Source organism: Bos indicus, chromosome X, assembly GCF_029378745.1.
Source record: "Bos indicus isolate NIAB-ARS_2022 breed Sahiwal x Tharparkar chromosome X, NIAB-ARS_B.indTharparkar_mat_pri_1.0, whole genome shotgun sequence".
Taxonomy (NCBI): domain Eukaryota; kingdom Metazoa; phylum Chordata; class Mammalia; order Artiodactyla; family Bovidae; genus Bos; species Bos indicus.
Genome location: NC_091789.1, coordinates 131,173,967 through 131,193,976, shown reverse-complemented (window position 1 = coordinate 131,193,976; position 20,010 = coordinate 131,173,967). Strand labels below are relative to the sequence as shown.

General features: G+C 42.8%; 1 protein-coding gene across 8 annotated transcripts in view; it reads left to right on the top strand.

The window, feature by feature from the left end:
- The window catches only part of PHEX (phosphate regulating endopeptidase X-linked), a 245,020-nt gene that overhangs the window by 87,000 nt on the left and 138,010 nt on the right, over nucleotides 1-20,010 (top strand). For all 8 annotated transcript variants that reach the window (XR_011565209.1, XR_011565208.1, XR_011565207.1 and 5 more), the window contains one exon: nucleotides 13,621-13,722. Coding sequence is in view for 1 of the 8 variants with exons in the window: in XM_070783865.1 (XP_070639966.1) it covers nucleotides 13,621-13,722 (102 nt within the window). In the remaining 7 variants the exon portion in view is untranslated. The remainder of the gene's footprint in view (nucleotides 1-13,620; nucleotides 13,723-20,010) is intronic.

The following is a 20,010-nucleotide window of genomic DNA, read 5'->3' as shown; positions in this document are numbered from 1 at the left end:
GACCCTGTACTAGAAATTCATTCACTCAAAGAAAGCACTTAGGCCTTCCAACAGAGCTGGGTTTTGGAAGTGACCTGGCAGAATTCCTTGCTGGAGGAAGTTTACCCACAGCCAAAGGCTAGACTGTTGTGAGACTGGTTGACTTATAAATATTACGCTGGTTTCTGATCTGTCCTCTCAAAGAGTAGGAAAATGGAAAACAGGAAAAGATGAGTTAGAAAATTAGAACACAATCTATTTATAGTCAGTAAATGTGATCCTAGCCTTATGCTTTTAGATAAGAGAACATGCTAAACTATTGCACCACCAGACTAACATGCTTTATAGTATATCTGGGGCCTAAATAATTTGATATTTTTTTCTTTCACTAACATTTTGAATAGCTCTGCCAAGTTTGTTAATCCTGACGAACTGATATGATTTGTTTTATTAGCTTGCTTGGCTGCCAGAAACTGAGCGTCTTCTATCTAGCCTCAGTTTTTTTGCTTTACCGCTTCTTGCTTAATACAGGTCCCTTCTTTACTTCTTAGTTCAATGCCATTATTGTATTTTTATCAGGAGCCAATTCAAAGTTGTTTTCATAAATATAGTATAAATAATGAGTCAGTGGATAGTTAATGTTTATTAGTGCATTGATTTATTTAATGTCTGTGTTTCTTTCTAGTGAAGTGATGGTTGTCAGAAAGAAACATTTTAGGAACTTCCCTTACATTACAGCCTATTTTTTCTGTGTTAACCACATGAATTATTGATAATAATTTTTGTTCTTTGCATTCACTAGTCAAGTGGTTACAACTTAAGGAACCACGTCCTGCTCTACACCAATGGGAAAACTGGAGACTTTTTAATCTTATGTTTTATTAAGATATTACTTATAATTTCTGAATATATGAAAAATGAAAATCTCAACATTATGCTTTTGTTTTAAGAATTTCATTGAAATTACATTATTTTAGGATTAATGAATACAGTCAACTTTGAAGATTCTTTTCTTCTTTAAGAACTCTATCAGCCTATAGCTGTTTGTATCAGATATATAATATATATGTATGTAAATATATATATATAAAACCATTCTTAGCCATCTGTTCTATACCACATTGGCACCATCAACCTCAGAATGGACTGGACTAACTGAGTCATTTGAGTCCCACTAAAGTTTATATTTCAAATAACTGCTGGAATAACTGTTACACATTAGTATGTATAAAAGATATTTGATTAAATTTCACTTCTTTGCTGGATACCCACTGGAGGTTTTAAAAACGTAAATCAACTTCTATTTATTGAACATCTGCTTTATGTATCTTATGAGATGTGAAATTATATCGTGAGAAATCATATCATGTAAGATGTGAAATCATAAAACTAAGAAGTTTAAATTTGCAGAACACTGTAGGGGAAGAAAAGAATTTTTTCCCTTTATCCTCCTAGGTTCTTGGCCAAGACCCCTCTGAATAAAAAGACAGATTAACAAGAGAAAAACAGAAATTTAACAACACGTATCCCTCCTGTTTGGAGTTTCCCTGGTAGCTCAGCAGTAAAGGATCCACCTATAATGCAGAAGACACAGGTTCGACTCCTGGGTTGGGAGAATGCCCTGGCGGAGGGCATGGTAACCCACTACAGTATTCTTGTCTGGGAACTCCCATGGACAGAGGATCCTGGTGGGCTACAGTCCATGGGGTTGCAGAGAGTCACACACTACTTAGTGATAGACTTTAGATTTTTGAGACTTGGATACCTCCCATGTATATGAGCAAGACTCAGGAAAACCGAGTAACTCCCTGTGCTGTATGCTCAGTTGCTTCATTCGTGTCCAACTCTGTGCGACCTTATAGACTGTAGCCTGCCAGGCTGTTCTGTCCGTGGGATTCTCCAGGCAAGAATACTAGAGTGGGTTGCCATGCCCTGTCCAGGGGGGTCTTCTCCAGACAGGAATCAAACCCATGTCTCCTGCACCTCCTGCCTACAATGGCCCAATTCATCACCTTAAATACCATTTCCAGCTAAGTCAAAAGATGTTTTGTAGGGGAGGGAAGCCAGTTATGGGAGATTACCAGGCAGAGCTTGGTAAACAAGGGTAAGGGTAAATACAGATTTAAGTTTTTGTTTCTCCATTGATAAGACTTTCTAGAGATTTCAACATGACATCTTCCTGGTACAGAGAGAGAGATACCCTTTCAAATGCAGATTTCCCTTATAAATGTAAATATCCCTTACAAAAGGGTAACTTCTCTGTTTTTTCTTATCTGCTATTTCTTAAAAATAATTAGCCTAAAATGTAAAATAATCCTCATGCCAAAGAGGTAAGTTTTGGGGTGGGAAATTCTGCTCCCCTTCCACACTTTTTCATTGGCTTACATATCCATGATCTCATTTGATCTAAATCATGATTCTTGTTTTCAAAGCTTATGGATTTGTTGGGGAGATCAAATAAATATAGGCTGTTAAACCCATACCTATGTTGTTCTGATTATAAACCTAATAGGAACTCAGAGAAGGATCTGAAAATGTGGGTTTAAGCGTTTGGGATTCATTGGTATGGGGCAGGACCTGTGTGCCGTGTAGGATGTCTTTGTCACCAGAGACAAAGCTTTGAAGGAAACCACAACTGACAGTGGGCTGGCTGACCTCTTCTGTTACTGAGCTGAACTCAATGTGCAGTCAAGTCAATCTCCAGACGCTGAGTTGTGGTGAAGGGAAGTATAGCATTATTTGCAAAGCCAAGCAAGGGGAATGGGCAGTCAGAAGACCTGAACTCGATGGCTTTCAGGCAAGGGTTTTTAAATGCAACATTAGGGGTGAGGATTGCAAGGTGCATGATCAGCTTGCAGACATTCTTCTGATTGGTTGTTGATGAGGTGGCAAGGTGATGTTTTGAGAATCTTAAGCATCAGTCTTCTGGTTCCTGCCCGTCTGGGGGCTACATGCTTGTGGTTGGCACTTTCCATCTGGTGGGTCCTGTTTCTGTAAACCAGCTCAAAGATATGCACCAGACTGTTAATCTATATCCCTTGAGGAGAAACTAGGAGTCTGATTCGGGTTTTTGGCTAAACTGTTGTATAAGCAGTCATTACTTTTTGCTTGACTGCTTCGCATTTGTTTCTGCATTCTCTCACTTCTCTAATTATTTAACTGATCAAATCTGCTATTTATAACTCAGGAAAGGCTGGCAAAACTAAAGTTTTTTTTTTTCAAATAAGAAGTAGGGGATGCAGAGAGGTCTGTCACCAGGAAGGCCCTGCAGGGTCTTGCTTGATTTCACCTCTTCTCAAAGCAGTGTTAGCATATATCCCTTTAAAAGCGTTAATAGAATCATCTTGACCCATTTATATAGAGCACCAAGTTCTTATTTCCGTGTGAGGGGAGAGAGGATAAGGAGAAGTCAGAAGAGCAAGTGACAATTTTTATTTTTTATTTTTTAAAAAATTTATTTGGCTACATCAAATCATAGTTGCAGCATGTGGGATCTTTTGTTGTGGTCAGTGGACTCTCTCCTTGTGGCTCAGTAGCTGTGGCACGTGGACTCCAGATCACACGGGCTCAGTAGTTGTAGCGTGTGAGCTTCGTTGCTCTGTGGCATGTGGGATCTTAGTTCCCATGTAGGATCTTAGTTCCCTTACCAGGGACTGAACCCATGTCCCCTGCATTACAAGGCAGATTCTCGGCCACTGGACCACCAGGGAAGTCCCTGAGACAATTTTAATGCACTAAGATAGGAGAATCTCATTTTCAAAACCCTTTGCTGAAAGGGTAACAGGTGTATGTATATGCATATGGGACACAACAGTGTCTGGTGTCTGATGTAGAACACTACGGCAAAATCTTGGCGTGCAGAGTATGAAAGGGGATCCACTTTTAAATAACATTGGTTGAGGGAAAGAACTAAAAACTGCTTGGTATGCTGACCAAATAAACTGTATTTTCTCAGTGTGGGTCCATAAAATCTGAAATAAGTAGATGCTTAACAAAATGCTGCTTTCCCTGGAGGGCTCTCATGCTGAATGTGGCCAATTTTAACATAATAACATTTAATTTTTATATGTTATATTTTGATTTTTAACTCTAAATAATATTTTCTATGGATAAGTTCACCTTATGACTTCTACTTTAAGTGATTCCTGTTAATGTTTTATGCTGGCTGGTTGGGGCATTAGGTCAAGGTTTGGTGAAGAAATACTATTCCTGTCTTTTTTCTTATTTAAAAATTACATCAGGCTTTTGCTGCCTCAGGGAACATGACTTGACTGAAGGTGATGTTATTATGTGATGCTGTAGAGTAGTCTAAAGTTAAAAATCAGAAGTGTTCAGTTATTTATCTTCCTAGTTCCAGCATAGTAAAATAATTATTTTTCTTATTTGCATTGATGTGCCAACCAATGACATTAATAACCTTCAAAGATTTCCCTTGTTCTTAAAGTCTGCTGGGGCAGTTCAGCACCATTTCTTAGAAAACATTGTACAATACATCTGTAGAGTGTGCAAAAAGAAAGAGTTGCTTACCTATGATGAGACGTCTCAAGACTAGGACAGAGAACAACTGAGGCTCACAGGGAAAGACAAGAGGAAATTGATTACAGTTTCTCTTGGTATCCATGGGGATTAGTTCCAGGAGTCCTGGCAGATACCAAAATCTGTGATGCTCAAGTCCCTTACAGAAAATGGTGTAATATTTGCATATAATCTATGCACACCCTCCCAGATACTTTAAGTCATCTCTAGATTACTTATAATACCTAGTACAATATAAATGCTATATAAATAGTTGTTGGCAGGCCACAGATTCAAGTTTGCTTCTTGAAACTTGGTGGAATTTTTTTTTTCCCAAATATTTTCAATCTTGGCTTGGTTGAATCCATGGATGCAGAACTTGCAGATATAGAGGGCCGACTGTACTTGGGTTTTTACATCTGTAAGAGGACCACAGAAAGATTGAGTTATCAAAGCGTGGCTTTAGGGAAGACAGAGGTGGTAAGGGGAGTGGATGGGTATGAGAAGGAAAGGAAGAGGAAGAAGGAAGATGCATAGGTGTCAACTATTTGTCATTCTTCATCCCAGAAATACCTGATATTTTTTTTACCACTTTATTTCCATGTGGGATGCCAATCAGCAAGGTACAGAGCTTTGAAAACCTATGCAAAATGCTTAAAATGTTAATGATTATGAAACCCATGGTTAACACCCAGGAATGGCCAGGGAGGGTCCTAAGAAACCAAGGTGCTTAAAGAGAAATATTTGGAACCACTCAGCATATTTTAATAATTTGTACATGTTTCATAAAAATGCTCCAAGAAGAAGAGAGGCAAAATGACTTTAAGATTCACCATGGAAATCCCCTAATTCCATTATATATATATATACCAAGATGTCTTGACTTGGATCATGCTTGTTTTGTTTTATTTGATTAACTAACTTTCAACTGTAATGGAAGCAGATTAGCTTTTGTACTCCTTACTCCAAATAAGGATATACTCAGCTTTTAATTATTTAGGGGCTTTCTACTGTGGCTGCATGTTGGATAGCATATTGAGAGGAAATCTTTCATTGCCCTCTTGTCCTTATCTGTGAATATCCCTCTTCCTACCAGTATGTTCATGCTGCCAGGATGCATATAGCCCTGTGTGAAAAAAACAAACTTTTAAGAGAACTTCCCTTTTAGCAGAAGATCTTGTTCTTATTTCATGGAGAAAAGACATGCCATTCTACTAGGACTCTTGACCTTCCATCATCTCATCTATACATTCTTCTGCATTCCTGTCTATCATTTTATCTTTCTTGCCTCTCATAATCCTGTCTCATGTCTAAGGGGAATCCTTCCATATATTCTCCAGATCCCATCCCTTTTTGCCTTCTCAGGGACCATACATGTCGTTTTTTCTCTCCCATATTTTCAACCTTTTCCTCTTCACCAAATCCTTTCCACCATGTGTGTGTGTGTGTGTGTGTGTATTTTGCATTTTTAAAAGGACTTAATTTTTTAGAGTAGTTTTAAGTTTATAGCTTGGGGAGGAAATTTTTTTCCCCCTTTATCCTTCCAGGTTCTTGGCTGAGACCTCCCTATCATAAAAAGACAGACTAATAGGAGAAAAATATAAGTTTAATAACCTGTATATCTCCTGTACATGAAAGAGAGCCAGTGAAACTGAGTAACTCTCCAAAATGGCCCAAACCATCACCTTAAATACTATTTCCAGCTGAAGACTAAAGATGTTTGGGAGTGGGGTGGGGGGTGGGGGACAGTTAAGGAAATTTATTGGGAAAAGCACAGTAAACAAAGGTATGGTTGTTATGCAGGCTTAATAACTTCGTGCCTTCTCCACTGATATGAGTTTCTAGAGATTTAGTCAACTTGCTCTTCCTGATTAAGGGAGCGTGTGTGGTGTGTGTTACTCTCTCAGTCGTGTCTGACTCTTTGCGACCCCATGGACTGCAGCCCACCAGGCTTCTCTGTCTGTGAGATTTTCCAGACAAGGATACTAGAGTGGGTTGTCATTTCCTTCTCAAGGGGGTCTTCCCAACCCAGATATCCAACCCGGGTCTTCTGCACTGCAGGCAGATTCTTTACCAACTCAGCTACAAGGGAAGCCCTAAGGGAGACACCCTTACAGATGACAATTGCCCTTATAAATGCAAATGTTTCTTCCAAGAGGGTAACCTCTTGTTCTTTGCAGCTTATTTTGTGTGCGGTTTCTTAAAAGTAATCAATTCAAGATAATCCTTAAGCCAAAGAGACATATTTTGAGATGGCATAGTCTCTTCATCAACAATGAAATTGAGAGGAAGGTGTAGAAATTTTGCGGAATGGTGATTTCCTTGGTTCTTGCCCTTCTCAAGGGAAAACTTTCAGTCAAGAGGCATTGAGCAGCTTTAAGTAGTAAGAGTGTTATTAGGTAGAGTGAAAGTATGCTCTGAAAGGATGATAGTGGGCTACCTGGAAACCAGAAGTGAAGTGAAGTCGCTGAGTCATGTCCAACTCTTTGCGACCCCATGGACTGTAGCCTACGAGGCTCCTCCATCCATAGGATTTTCCAGGCAAGAGTACTGGAGTGGGTTGCCATTGCCTTCTCCAGGGGATCTTTCCAACCCAGGGATTGAACCGAGGTCTCCCGCATTGGAGGCAGGTGCTTTAACCTCTGAGCCACCTGGTAACCAGAAGCAGACATGAAAAGGGGGTGGTGCTAGGTGTGTCCTGCATCATTTGACAGACAGGTTGTTTGACAGCTTTAGGTTATTTGACCTTTCTCCTAATGTGCAGACACTTATCCATAAGCACTGAAGCAAAACCCATGGGGGCAGGGGCAAAAATGCCATGCTAATTTGTTATGAATATGACAAAATGAGCCCTGGGTTACTGTGAGTCGCTTTTTAGGTCTTGGTGCCCCTCACCAACCTCTGCTGGTGGTTTTGTCTTGCTTGGTGCTGATATGGCTGGAAACCTAGTGATGATCCTTGGCTTCAAAAGGGAGGCTTTCTGAACGTGCTCTGACCACCAGTGTTCAGGTGGTGGAGGGAAAGATGAACCATTCAGGATGGGGTGGGACCTGCTCATATCTGACCAGCTACCAAACACTCCTGCCTCCCTTCACATGCAGTTTCTGCCATTAACATCACTCACTTTTTTCCTAAACCAAAGGTGAACTTACACTGACACATCACCCAAGGTATATAGTTTACCTTAGAGTTCACTCTTGGAGAAGGCAATGGCATCCCACTCCAGTACTCTTGCCTGGAAAATCCCATGGACAGAGGAGCCTGGTGGGCTGCAGTCCATGGGGTCGAGAAGAGTTGGACATGACTGAGCGAATTCACTTTCACTTTTCACTTTCCTGCATTGGAGAAGGAAATGGCAACCCACTACAGTACTCTTGCCTGGAGAATCCAAGGGATGGCAGAGCCTGGTGGGCTGCCATCTATGGGGTCTCACAGAGTCGGACACAACTGAAGTGACTTAGCAGAGTTCACTCTTGGTGTTAAACATTCTGTGGGTTTGAATAAATGTATTTTGACCTGAGTCTATCATTCTAATACCATACAATATTTTCACTGCCCTAAAAATTCTCTGTGCTCTGCCTCTTTCTCTCTCCCTACACCTACCCTGCAACCACTGACCTTTTTTTTTTTTTTTGCCTCCGTAGTTTTGCCTTTTCTGGAATGTGATATCATTGAAATCATACAATATGTAGCCTTTTCAGATTGGTTTCTTTCACTTAGCAATATGCATTTAAGGTTCACTTAGTAATATGTGAATACCTTGGGTGGTGTGTCAGTGTAAGTTCACCTTTGGTTTAGGAAAAAAGTGAGTGATGTTAATGGCAGAAACTGCATGTGAAGGGAGGCAGGAGTGTTTGGTAGCTGGTCAGACATGAGCAGGTCCCACCCCATCCTGAATGGTTCGTCTTTCCCTCCACCACCTGAACATATATTACTAAGGAGCTTCCCTGGTGGCTCAGAGGTTAAAGCGTCTGCCTGCAATGTGGGAGACCTGGGTTTGATCCCTGGATCAGGAAGATCCCCTGGAGAAGGAAATGGCAACCCACTCCAGTCTTGCCTGGAGAATCCCATGGATGGAGGAGCCTGGTGGGGTACAGTCCATGGGGTCACAAAGAGTCGGACATGACTGAGCAACTTCACTTTCACTTTCTAGTAATATGTACTTAGGCTTCCTCCATGCCTTCCCATGGGTTGATAGCTCATTTCTTTTTAGCAATGAAGAATGTTCCATATTCTAGATGTACCACAGTTTGTTTATCCAGTCACCTACTGAAGGACACCATGGTGTTGTTGTTTAGTTGCTAGGTTGTGCCTGACTCTTGGCAACCCAATGAACTGCAGCACACCAGGCTTCTCTGTCCTTCACGATCTCCTGGAGTTTGCTCAAACTCATGTCTACTGAGTCAGTGATGCTATCTAACCATCTCATACTTTGCCAACCACTTCTCTGCTTTCCCTCAATCTTTCCCAGAATCCAGGTATTTTCCAATGAGTTGGCTCTTTGCATCAGGTGGCCAAAGTATTGGAGCTTTTGGCATCAGTCCTTCCAATGAATATTCAGGTTTGATTTCCTTCAGGTATGACTGGTTTAATCTTGCTGTCCAAAGGACTCTTAAGAGTCTTCTCCAGCACCACAGTTCAAAAGCATCAGTTCTTTAGTGCTCAGCCTTCTTTCTGGTCCAACTCTGACATCCATACATGATACTGGAAAAACCATAGCTTTGACTAGACAGACCTTTGTTGGCAAAGTGATGTCTCTGCTTTTTAACACACTGTCTAGGTTTTCCATAGCTTTTCTTCCAAGGAGCAAGTGTCTTTTAATTTCATGGCTGCATTCACAATCCACAGTGATTTTAGAGCCCAAGAAAATAAAGTCTGTCACTGTTTCCTTTTAACCCATTTATTTGCCATGAAGTGATGGGACTGGATGCCATGATCTTAGTTTTTTAATGTTGAGTTTTAAGCCAGCTTTTTCACTCTCCTCTTTCACCTTCATCAAGAGGCTCTTTCATTCCTCTTTGCTTCCTGCCGTAAGGGCAGTGTTATCTGCATATCTGAGATTGTTGATATTTCTCCCGGTAATCTTGAGTCCAGCTTGTGCTTTATGCAGTCCAGCATTTCGCATGATGTCCTCTACATATAAGTTAAATAAGCAGGGTGACAATATACAGCCTTGACGTACTCCTTTCCCAACTTGGAACCAGTCCGTTGTTCCATGTCTGGTTCTAACTGTTGCTTCTTGACCTACATATAGGTTTCTCAGGAGGTAGGTAAGGGAGTCTGGTATTCCCAACTCTTAAGAATTTTCCACAAAGTGTGATCCACACAGTCAAAGGCTTTAGTGTAGTCAATGAAACAGAAGTAGATATTTTTCTGGAATTCCCTTGCTTTTTGATGATTCAGTGGATGTTGGCAATTAGATCTCTGGTTTTTCTGCCTTTTCTAAACCCAGCTTGTACATCTGGAAGTTCTTGATTCACTTACTGTTGAAGCCTAGATTGAAGAATTTTGAGTATTACCTTGCTAGCATGTGAAATGAGCGCAATCGTGTGGTAGTTTGAGCATTCTTTGGCATTGCCTTTCTTTGGGATTGGAATGAAAACTGACCTTTTTCAGTCCTGTGGCCACTGCTAAGTTTTCCAAATTTGCTGGCATATATAAAGTGCAGCACTTTCACAGCATCATCTTTTAGGGTTTGAAATAACTCAGTTGGAATTCCATCACCTCCACTAGCTTTGTTCATAGCAGTGCTTCCTAAGGCCCACTTGAGTTCACATTCCAGGATGTCTGGCTCTAGATAAGTAATCACACCATTGTGGTTATCTGGGTCATTAAGATCTTTTTTGTATATTTCTTCTGTGTATTCTTGCCACCTCTTCTTAATATCTTCTGCTTCTGTTAGGTCCATACCATTTCTGTCCTTTATTGAGGCCATCTTTGCATGGAATGTTCCCTTGGTATCTCTAATTTTCTTGAAGAGATCTCTAGTCTTTCCCATTCTATTATTTTCCTCCATTTCTTTGCATTGTTCACTTAAGAAGGCTTTCTTATCTCTCCTTGCTATTCTTTGGAACTCTGCATTCAGATGGGTATATCTTTCCTTTTCTCCTTTGCCTTTCACTTCTTTTCTCAGCTATTTGTAAGGCCTTCTCAGACAACCATTTTGCCTTTTTGCATTTCTTTTTCTTGGACATGATTTTGATCACTACCTCTTGTACAATGTTATGAACCTCCATCCATAGTTCTTCAGGCACTCTATCAGATCTAATTCCTGGAATCTATTTGTCACTTCCACTGTATTATCATAAGGGATTAGGTCATACATGAATGGCCTAGTGCTTTTCCCTACTTTCTTCAATTTAAGTCTGAATTTTGCAATAATCAGTTCATTATCTGAGCCAGAGTCAGCTCCCGGTCCTGGTTTTGCTGACTATAGAGAGTTTTTCCACCTTCAGATGCCAAGAATATAGTCAGTGTGATTTCAGTATTGACCATCTGGTGATGTTCATGTGTAGAGTCTTCTCTTGTGTTGTTGGAAGAGGGTGTTTGCTATGACCAGTGTGTTCTTTTGGCAAAACTCTATTAGCCTTTTTCCTGCTTGATTTTGTACTCCAAGGCCAAACTTGCCTGTTATTCCAGGTATCTCTTGACTTCCTACTTTTGCATTCCAGTCCCCTAAGAGAGAATAACAGTAGAAAATGAAACAAAGTTAGATAATGTGTATACATGGGAATTGAAAGTCGCTCAGTGGTGTCCGGCTCTTTGCAACCCCATGGACTATACAGTTTATGGAATTCTCCAGGCCAGAATACTGGAGTGGGTAGCCTTTCTCTTCTTTGGGGGATCTTCCCAACCCAGGGATCGAACCCAGGTCTCCCGCATTGCAGGCAGATTCTTTACTGCTGAGCCACAAGGGAAGTAACGTGGGAGAGACCTGGGAAAACTGAGCAACTTGCCAAAATGGCCATAGCCTTACCTTAAATCTTCAGGGACAGACAAGACGTTGGGACTGAGGATCGTCAGTTATGGGACAACACTGGGAAAAGTGCTGTAAAGGAGGGTGATTGTGATGCATATTTAAGCCCATGACTTCTCCATTGATAAGACCTTCTGGAGATTCAGTCATCCTCCTCTGCCAGGTACAGAGAGGGAGACACCCTTACAAATGGAGATTTCCCTTACAAATGAATAGATATTTCTTCAAAAGAGCAACTGCTATTTCGTTTTCAGATCCCCTCTGTCTTCTGTTCCTCCAAAAATAACCAGCTTAAAACAATTGCTATGGGAAAGAGGCATATTTTATGGGGCAAGTTTTGCTCCCCTGCAGTGATGTCATAAAGACTTAGGGGTGCTGGTGACTGCAGAGGCAAAAGATCTAGTCCCTGAAGATTTCCTTGTTTCAGCATCCTCCTTCTGTGGGTTTTCAGTTTGAAATGGCCACTGCTGCATATCTCTTGGTTTTCTTCTACCTTTCTGACGTTTTCCTCTGATTTATGAGGAACATTTCCTCTGATTTAGGAGTTCCTGGCCTCAATACTGTCTTTACCTCTGAGGTCAGGCTCTGACCCTTCCTAGCTGGAAGAGCTGGGTGGAAGAGATCATGGGCTCTTTTGACTCCTAACTTCCTCATCTGTAGCCTAAGTGGCTTCTTCTACACCAGTGAGTCTTCATCCTGGTTACACATTAGAATCACCCGTGGGGGGGGGGGGTGATGTTGAACCTCCCAGTGCTCAGGTCTCACCCTGCAGCAATGACATCAGCATTCTTTAAACCCCTCCCAGCCCACCTTCCCTTCTCAAGATCCCAGGGAGAATGAGTGACTTAATGATTTTAAAGGACCTCCTTTGCTCTTCTGTCATTTCATGTCTTCATCATGTCCCAATCTCAAGTTGAGATTTCTTTTCTTTTAATGTTTTTACTAAGTTGGGAAGAAATAGCTGTGAAGTACCCCCCTCCATCTGCTGTTTGTTCTTATTTACATACGGTGGAACCCAGCCCACTGATTTCCAGCTCTCGTTCCCTTACAACTGTTATTGAACTGAAAACATAGCTGAAAACTTATTAAACAGAAAAAAATTATTTTGAGCTCCATGCTGACAATTCATTATAGAACCAAGGAAACATCTAAACTTCTTTATTTCTAGAATTAGTGCTAAAAATGGATTTACAACTCCATAGTCGCAAATGAAAATTTTCATTCTGGTGCCAAACCAAGTATTTTATTCTTTCTTGAGTATCCTATTAGGAAAACTGAAGCATCTTTGTAGGAAAGTGGAATTATGGTTAATTTGTACCCATAGACAGGCAGGGCCTCCCCAGACTGCTCCATGTGGGCCGCTGAAGTTAAATGTTAGCACCTCTCTCCCAGTCTTCTCTGTTGACCCACAAATGCTGGAGGAAAAGCCAGGGCAAACACATCATCAATGTGGGTGTGGTCGAACCCCTGGAACACTTTGAAACAAGTCTTTCAGAAGACAGCATTTCTGTAGCAGCCCCCTTTAGACCTACCATTTTCGACTTGAAATAACAGAAGACTTTTCAGAGCTGTCAGAGAGGAGAAGGGGAGTAGGAAGAGGACAGAGAACAGCCAAGCATTTGGTTTAACCCCTGGCACTAACGTGGAGAGAACTGGGGTCCTGACGTCTGATTTATGTTGAGGAGTATCCTTTAGTGTGCTGGCTCTCGCACCTATTTCTCTGTTAACAGTATATCTTTCAATGGTTCACTCACTTTCTTCTGTGATACTGATCTGAAATACAGAGCCCATGCTTGTTTCCCCGAAATTCTTATTAACTTAGTGAAATTAGTTGCATCCTTGATAAGGGCGGACTCCTTTAGTAGCTACAGGTAAGTTATTAATCACAACCTATGGTGAATTCCTATTCCCATATAATCCTTTTACGACCAGGCCATCACATTGTTCTTAAGGGAAGAAATGGTTAGTTTTCTTCTAGCAGTTGGGAAAAAAGGCATTTCCCTGAAAGAAGAAATTCTGCCAGAGCATGTAGTGAATCTGAAGGGAGCTTCTTTCCCACTGTGTTTAGCATTGGACTGTTTATCGTGGCCCAGAAAACCTTGTCTGAGGCTTCTTGGTTTTGACCTGCTTCTTTGGGTATTTTCTTATAGATGGAGGAATTGATTGAGGGTGTTCGATGGGCCTTTATTGACATGCTGGAGAAAGAAAATGAGTGGATGGATGCAGGGACAAAAAGGAAAGCCAAAGAAAAGGTAAGGATTCCTTTGGATGAAAAAAAAATATGACTTTTGGTTTAATGGATTTTCATGCTCCCCATCGACTGTGTGGTGGATTTTTATATTGACTGAGCCATTGACTCCGAATGACCCCAGAGTCAGGTATCTGTTTTGGGATGAATATGGAGATTTTATTACCAGGAGGTAAGAGAAAATAAGATCTGACTTACTCAAACTGCATTTTCAAACACCTTGTAACTCAACCTTTCCTTCTCTCCTAATTGCCGGCTGTAAGAGCCACATGGCTTGCTGCCCAGCGAATTTTGCCATTAAACCATCATTGGCTATGGCAGAATGCAGAGCAGTGGGGAGCCAGGGGGAGCAGCTGGCAGAAGAGCCCTCAAGGCACAAAGAAGAAAAACCCATACTGGCTGTGTGTCCTTCTGCTCCATGCACCACGTGCGCTAGTGTCCTCAGGCAGATACTTTACTGTAACCAAGCAGAGCTACTTCCTGACCCATCACTTTGTGCAAATGATCCAAATAGTGTGCTTATAAATGGTAGACCATTGTGTAGGAATACAAACATGTTTCCTAATAGAAGCAGACACTTGCTTGCCCTTGTAAAACTTTCTGGTACCATGCAGCAAGATAAAGGAATAAGTGAGAAAAGTAGCAGCAGCCTAGCTGTTTGAAAATAAAGAATGGGGCCCATCTTGAATTCTAAGTATTCTGATGGAGCTGGAGCTCACATGGGTAGGAAATGCCTGCAATATTCTTAACAGGTGCTGCTCTTCTGCTTGGAGACTGCACTTAGGAGCATTTCTTCTTTAGGTCCACGGACCATCTATAACTTTCCGGGCCCCTCTCTAGCAAGGTCTGACGCAGTGGATTGAGGGTGCAGTCTGAACATTTGTGATTGTAACCAGTCTCCTTGGTGATTCTCATCCTTTGGCAGGCCTCAGGAACACTGCTTAGAGTCATACTGAGTCATGCTGAGCAAAAAATTTTTCTGCGTTATGGTCAAGGGACAAAGGGGAAAAGGGTTTTCAGAGCAGGGAGGAGACTCTGTATGATACCATAATGACAGTTACATATGAGTGTACATCTGTCCAAACCCATAGAATGTGCAGCCCTGAGAATCAACCATAATGTAAACTGTGAACTCTGGGTGATAACGATGTGACAATGCAGGTTCATCAATTGCAATGGATGTCCTACTCTGGTGGGGATATTGATAATGGGGGAGGTTGTGCGTATGTACTGGCTGGCCACTATGTCGGAACTCTGTACTTTCTGCTCAATTTTGCTATGACCCTAAAACTCTTCCTTGGACTTCAAGGAGATCAAACTAGTCAATCCTAAAGGAAATCAGTCTTGAATATTCATTGGAAGGACTGATGCTGAAGCCGAAGCTCCAATACTTTGGCCACCTGATGCGAAGAACTGACTCCTTAGAAAAGACCCTGATGCTGGGAAAGATTGAAGGCAGCAGGAGAAGGGGATGGCAGAGGATGAGATGGTTGGATGGCATCACTGACTCGATGGATATGAGTTTGAGCAAGCTCCAGGAGTTGGTGATTGACAGGGAAGCCTGGCGTGCTGCAGTCCGTGGGGTTGCAAAGAGTCAGACACAACTGAGTGACTGAACTGAACTAAAACTACTCTACATAATAAAGTTTATTTAACAAAGTAAGAGGGTAACATTTTGGGAATGCTTAGCCTTGTTGAAATGAGAATGTGCCAAGGTTTAGCACAGATATTTTCTAGAGCTTTAATACTCCTAAGATGAATAAACATTGCCATAGATATTTTTGTCGATAGACATGAAAAGCCTGTTTCAGTGTTTATAGTGAAGAAAGAACTTGCTGGGGGAGGAGGGGGGCAGTGGTGTTGGAGGAAGATAGAGGGCGAGTTTGATTGTTTTTTCCCGTTTGAGAATCTGTCACATCTGTCTGAAGTCAGGTTGCTGCTAAGTCACTTCAGTCGTGTCTGACTCTGTGCGACCCCATAGACGGTAGCCCACCAGCCTCCCCCATCCCTGGGATTCTCCAGGCAAGAACACTGGAGTGGGTGGAAGTCAGGTTAGGTACATGCTGATGAAGGCAGGAGGAGCACGCGGGCTGTGATGAGAAGCTCTCCAGATGGTTGATGAAACTTTTTGCACCAACATGTCGTTGTTTGAAGACTTCACTTAGTTGCTGGGCTGGCTTATGATATCTGAAACAAAGCATGTCTTACACTGGGCAATTGAGAGCACAGCACAGTGGGAGCTCTTGATCCTAGCCTGAACCATTGTGAACTGAGAGTCACTGGTGTGGAGGGTGGGTTGGAGTGAGGTGTGTGGGTTATGAATGGCTAGATACCAAGGGAATGCTATGGGGACTGCAATCAGTTCTTTGAAAAGTATGGCTGGTGATTGCCTTATGGGTTGTCTCTGGGGTTGTGTAAGGGAGTGGTTGCCTTATACTTGGGCCCTCTGGGCAAGTAGTCATGGGTCCTTCTTGAAGGAGGATTATTCTCAGTCCTAATATTAGACACATTCTTGTTCACCCTTTGAGTTGCTCTCCAGTCTTATATTTTATTTCAAGGAGAACCCTCACCTTTTCTTCTGAAAGTACTCTTTGAACACTCTGCTGTCTTTGAGCTGAGTTCAGCCTGGCAGGAACTCACACTAGTTCCTCGACAGGTGCAAATATCAAAGATAGTTGTCCTGTTGGATGACACGAGGCTCCTGGAGCATATCTTGAATTTCAGAGCTCAGAGCAGTTCCTTTAATTAAAGGCAAGAAAGAAGGAACATTGTCTAAGAATTTCCAGCAGTTTTCCAAGGCAGGTCTGGCTCTGGACCCCAGAAGATGAGATTTTCTTTTCTAAATTAAGTGAACCTGCAGATCTGGCAGTGACCTCTGGATGGAGCTCGTAGAACTCATAAAGACAACATTTAGGAAGCTGAAGGCTTTTATGCAGCTTTCTGCTTTGGGGTTGTTTTTGAAAAATTATTCTTTTTCTTGTCTTTTTGCTATGCTGTCCTCAATTTGATTGCCTTTTAATAGTCAACAAGAAAGAAGAGGCTTTACCTAATCATGCCTTGAATCTTAGATGGAAATCTCTGACTATCTTAGGGGCTTTGTCTTTCTGATACTGAGTAGCCCCTGCATTAAGACAGGATTTGCCTGCATCTGAAGTGGAGGTGAATAATTCGCCTGCTCTTCCTGGTATGACTTGGCACTGTTCTTTGGGCATGTGTTGTATGCAGTATATCACCCAGGCGGAAGATTTCTCATCAATAATAGTGCCCACACTGGGCCAGTGCTGAGTCACTTGGCAACCCATTGGGAAAGCTGGAAAAATGTTCTGATTTGTAATAGGGAGAAGCTTTTCTTTCCTTCACAATCAGGCTCTGGTCTGCAACTACAGTGCCTCCTAAGGGATGTTGACCTTAGCATTCCCCAGTGACCTGCCTCCTGAGCAGGGAGGGTCCAGATGCCTAACACCTTGGCTTTTGTGCTGGTTACTCCAGTCTCAGAACAGAAGTGTGGGGCTGCGGCTTTGTGTGCTCTTTCCTAAGGGTGATCACTGTAAAAGAGAAACAAGGAGTGAGGTGTGCAGGTTATGTAAGGGAGTGTAACCTCTGCTTCTGTGAATGAAGGATGGGTTTGTTATCTCAGTCTCCCTGCCTTTCTACCCAGGAGATCACGAGTGGTTTTGTTTTGTGAAACCAACAGCATAGGTTTCAAAATGGAAATTTAGTCTGGTCAAATAAGTACCAATTTTTGTTTAGGATTCTATGTTCCCTGCAAGCATATGCTCTTATTATAAACAAGCAGCAAAGGACTGGAGGCCTGCTAATTTTTTCCAGCTGTCATAGCTATTGAATGAGTGTAAGATGAAACAAATTACTTCGGGGGCGTCTTCTAGAAGATTTGCCTTTTCCAAAACAGAGTAGGAGAATCACAAGGTCACCCCACTACATAATGTTTGTGAGGCCTGCAGGAAGGGATATAGCGCTGCCTTTGGCTGCTCTGGAGGCGGGAACCAGGCTTGTGCAGGTGAGCCCTGTGTTAGAGCAGGAGGAACTTGGCTGACCTCCAGCTGGATTCAGTTCTGCAGCCAAAAGCTGGATTCTTTGTAGATATTTGTTTGTGCTCTTTACCCCTGCAACTTTTGCTTACCAGATCACCACCCTTTGAGTAAAAGACCCTGAGGGAACTCCTAGGACTGCAGCATTCTCAGGAGGCTGTGAATGGCTTTAATTTTAGCTGTAGCAGATACAGCGGGTTTCCAGGAAGTCTGTCTCACGGTCCCATCGACATAAGCATGTGACTCCCAGGCACATGCTCTGGGCACGGTGGGAAGAGTTTTCCTACAGAGGGCCAAATAGAAGTTGAGCTCACGTCTTTGGCTTTGTCTCTGTTGGGGAGGGAAAATAACCTTTCCTTCCATCCTTCTAAGTTCTTAACTGGGGTCCATATAACAACAACAACAAAATAGATTAACACAAGAAAAACAAGCAAAAGTTCAGTAACATGTATATCTCATACACATGTGAGAGAAACTCAGAAAAATGAGTAACTCAGAGAAGTGGCTTAGAACTCTGGCTTGTGTGTCACCTAAAACGAAGAACAATACATTTGTAGAGAAATAGGAAGAAAAACAGGTGAAGGACTGGGAAACGTGACATGCTGCAGTCCATGGGATTGTAAAGTGTTGGACATGACTGAGCAACAAGAGAAGGAAAAAGGGAAAGTAATTTTAGCCTTCCAAAAGTGGCAGATGGTGGGACTGTAAATACATGGGAAAACTAATGATAGATACGGGCTAGTTAGTAGACTGGTATATGGAGTCTCCTGCTGCTGTCTTCAGGCCTACAGTGTCTCAAGTTGTCTCAATGATTCCCTTTTGTCCTCCCTGGTAGAGGCGGCAGGAGGGACATCTTTAGAAAGTTATCTCCTCCTTTTACGAAAATTGGGGGAGGGCAGGAGCTTTTCTTGTATCTGTTGCTTCTCAATTGCCTAGTTGCCTTCAGCTCAAAATAATTTTTATGTCAAAGAGGCATATTTTGGGGTGTAAATCTGGTTTCCTTTATCTTTAGTCTCTGCCCAGATCTAGTTATTGGAATTGCCCCAGGTATATCCAGTCTTTTGGGGCTTCCCAGGTGGCTTAGCAATAAAGAATCCATCTGCTAAACAGGAGACGTGGGTTCGATCCTTGGGTCGGGAAGATCTCCTGGAGAAAGAAATGGCAATCCAGTCCAGTATTCTTGCCTGGAGAATCCCCATGGACAGAGGAGCCTAGCGGGATACAGTCCATGGAGTTGCAGAGAGTCAGACGTGACTTAGTGCCTAAAGAGCAACAACAACATCTGGTCTTTACCACCCATGCGGGTATCCTGCCCACATCCAAGCCCAGTGATTCTCAGGGTGTGCTTCTAGACCACCAGCAGCAGCCTCACTGAGGACTCATTAGACATGCAGATTTTCAGGACCACCCCAGGCCTGGTGAGCTGGGGAAGGGGAACCCTCTGCCCTTGCCATTACTGTTTCACTGCTCATCTCTCTGACTTCACCTGCCAGCACCTGTATTTCCCCCACAGCTTTGTCTTCCCACTGGAGTGTGCTAGGCCACTCCCACAGAGGGCTCAGCAGACTGGGGAGCTGACGATTGCTGTGGTTGATGGGGGTTGCCACAGCTTCTTCCTCCCGTGAGAGTGCTCTGCACTTGCTCCCGCTGGCTCCATGAGATAGGCTCAGTGGAGTGTGTCTTTCTTCATGGCCTTCACCTGTCCTCTCGTAGTGTTTGGTGTCTCTTTCATGTCCCAGATGAACTGCTTGCCGTTTAGTCCTTGTCTTGGGATCTGCACCTGGGGGCTTCCCACCTAGGAGACAGCCTCTGGGGTGTGACTTTTCCTGTCCTCCCTCTCCTTAAGGTGACAGCGCATGTCACTGCATCTGGATGCGAGCACTGCTTCAGTACATTCAGTCCTGCACACGTATCCAGAACCGACAGCGGGCCAGGTACTGGACTCGGAACTGCAGATTCAGAGATGAGCTGATGTTTGCACCCTTCTAGGAGAGCACAACAGTGATAGGGATTCCGAGACGATGGAGAGAAGTGTTCATGTGATGGAGACTCAGAGCGATTCTGTGGGTCTAGAGGAGGAATCTCTGAGCCCACGCAGCCTGAGTGAGGGCACTGACATGGGGAGTGCCCATGCTTACCTTTGTCCCCTGTCACAGCCCTCGTTCCTGCTGCCGGGGAGCGTGGCTCCTTTGGCTCTTCCTTCCTTATCAACCCCAACAACTTTGCCTCCAGCTGTCACTTTC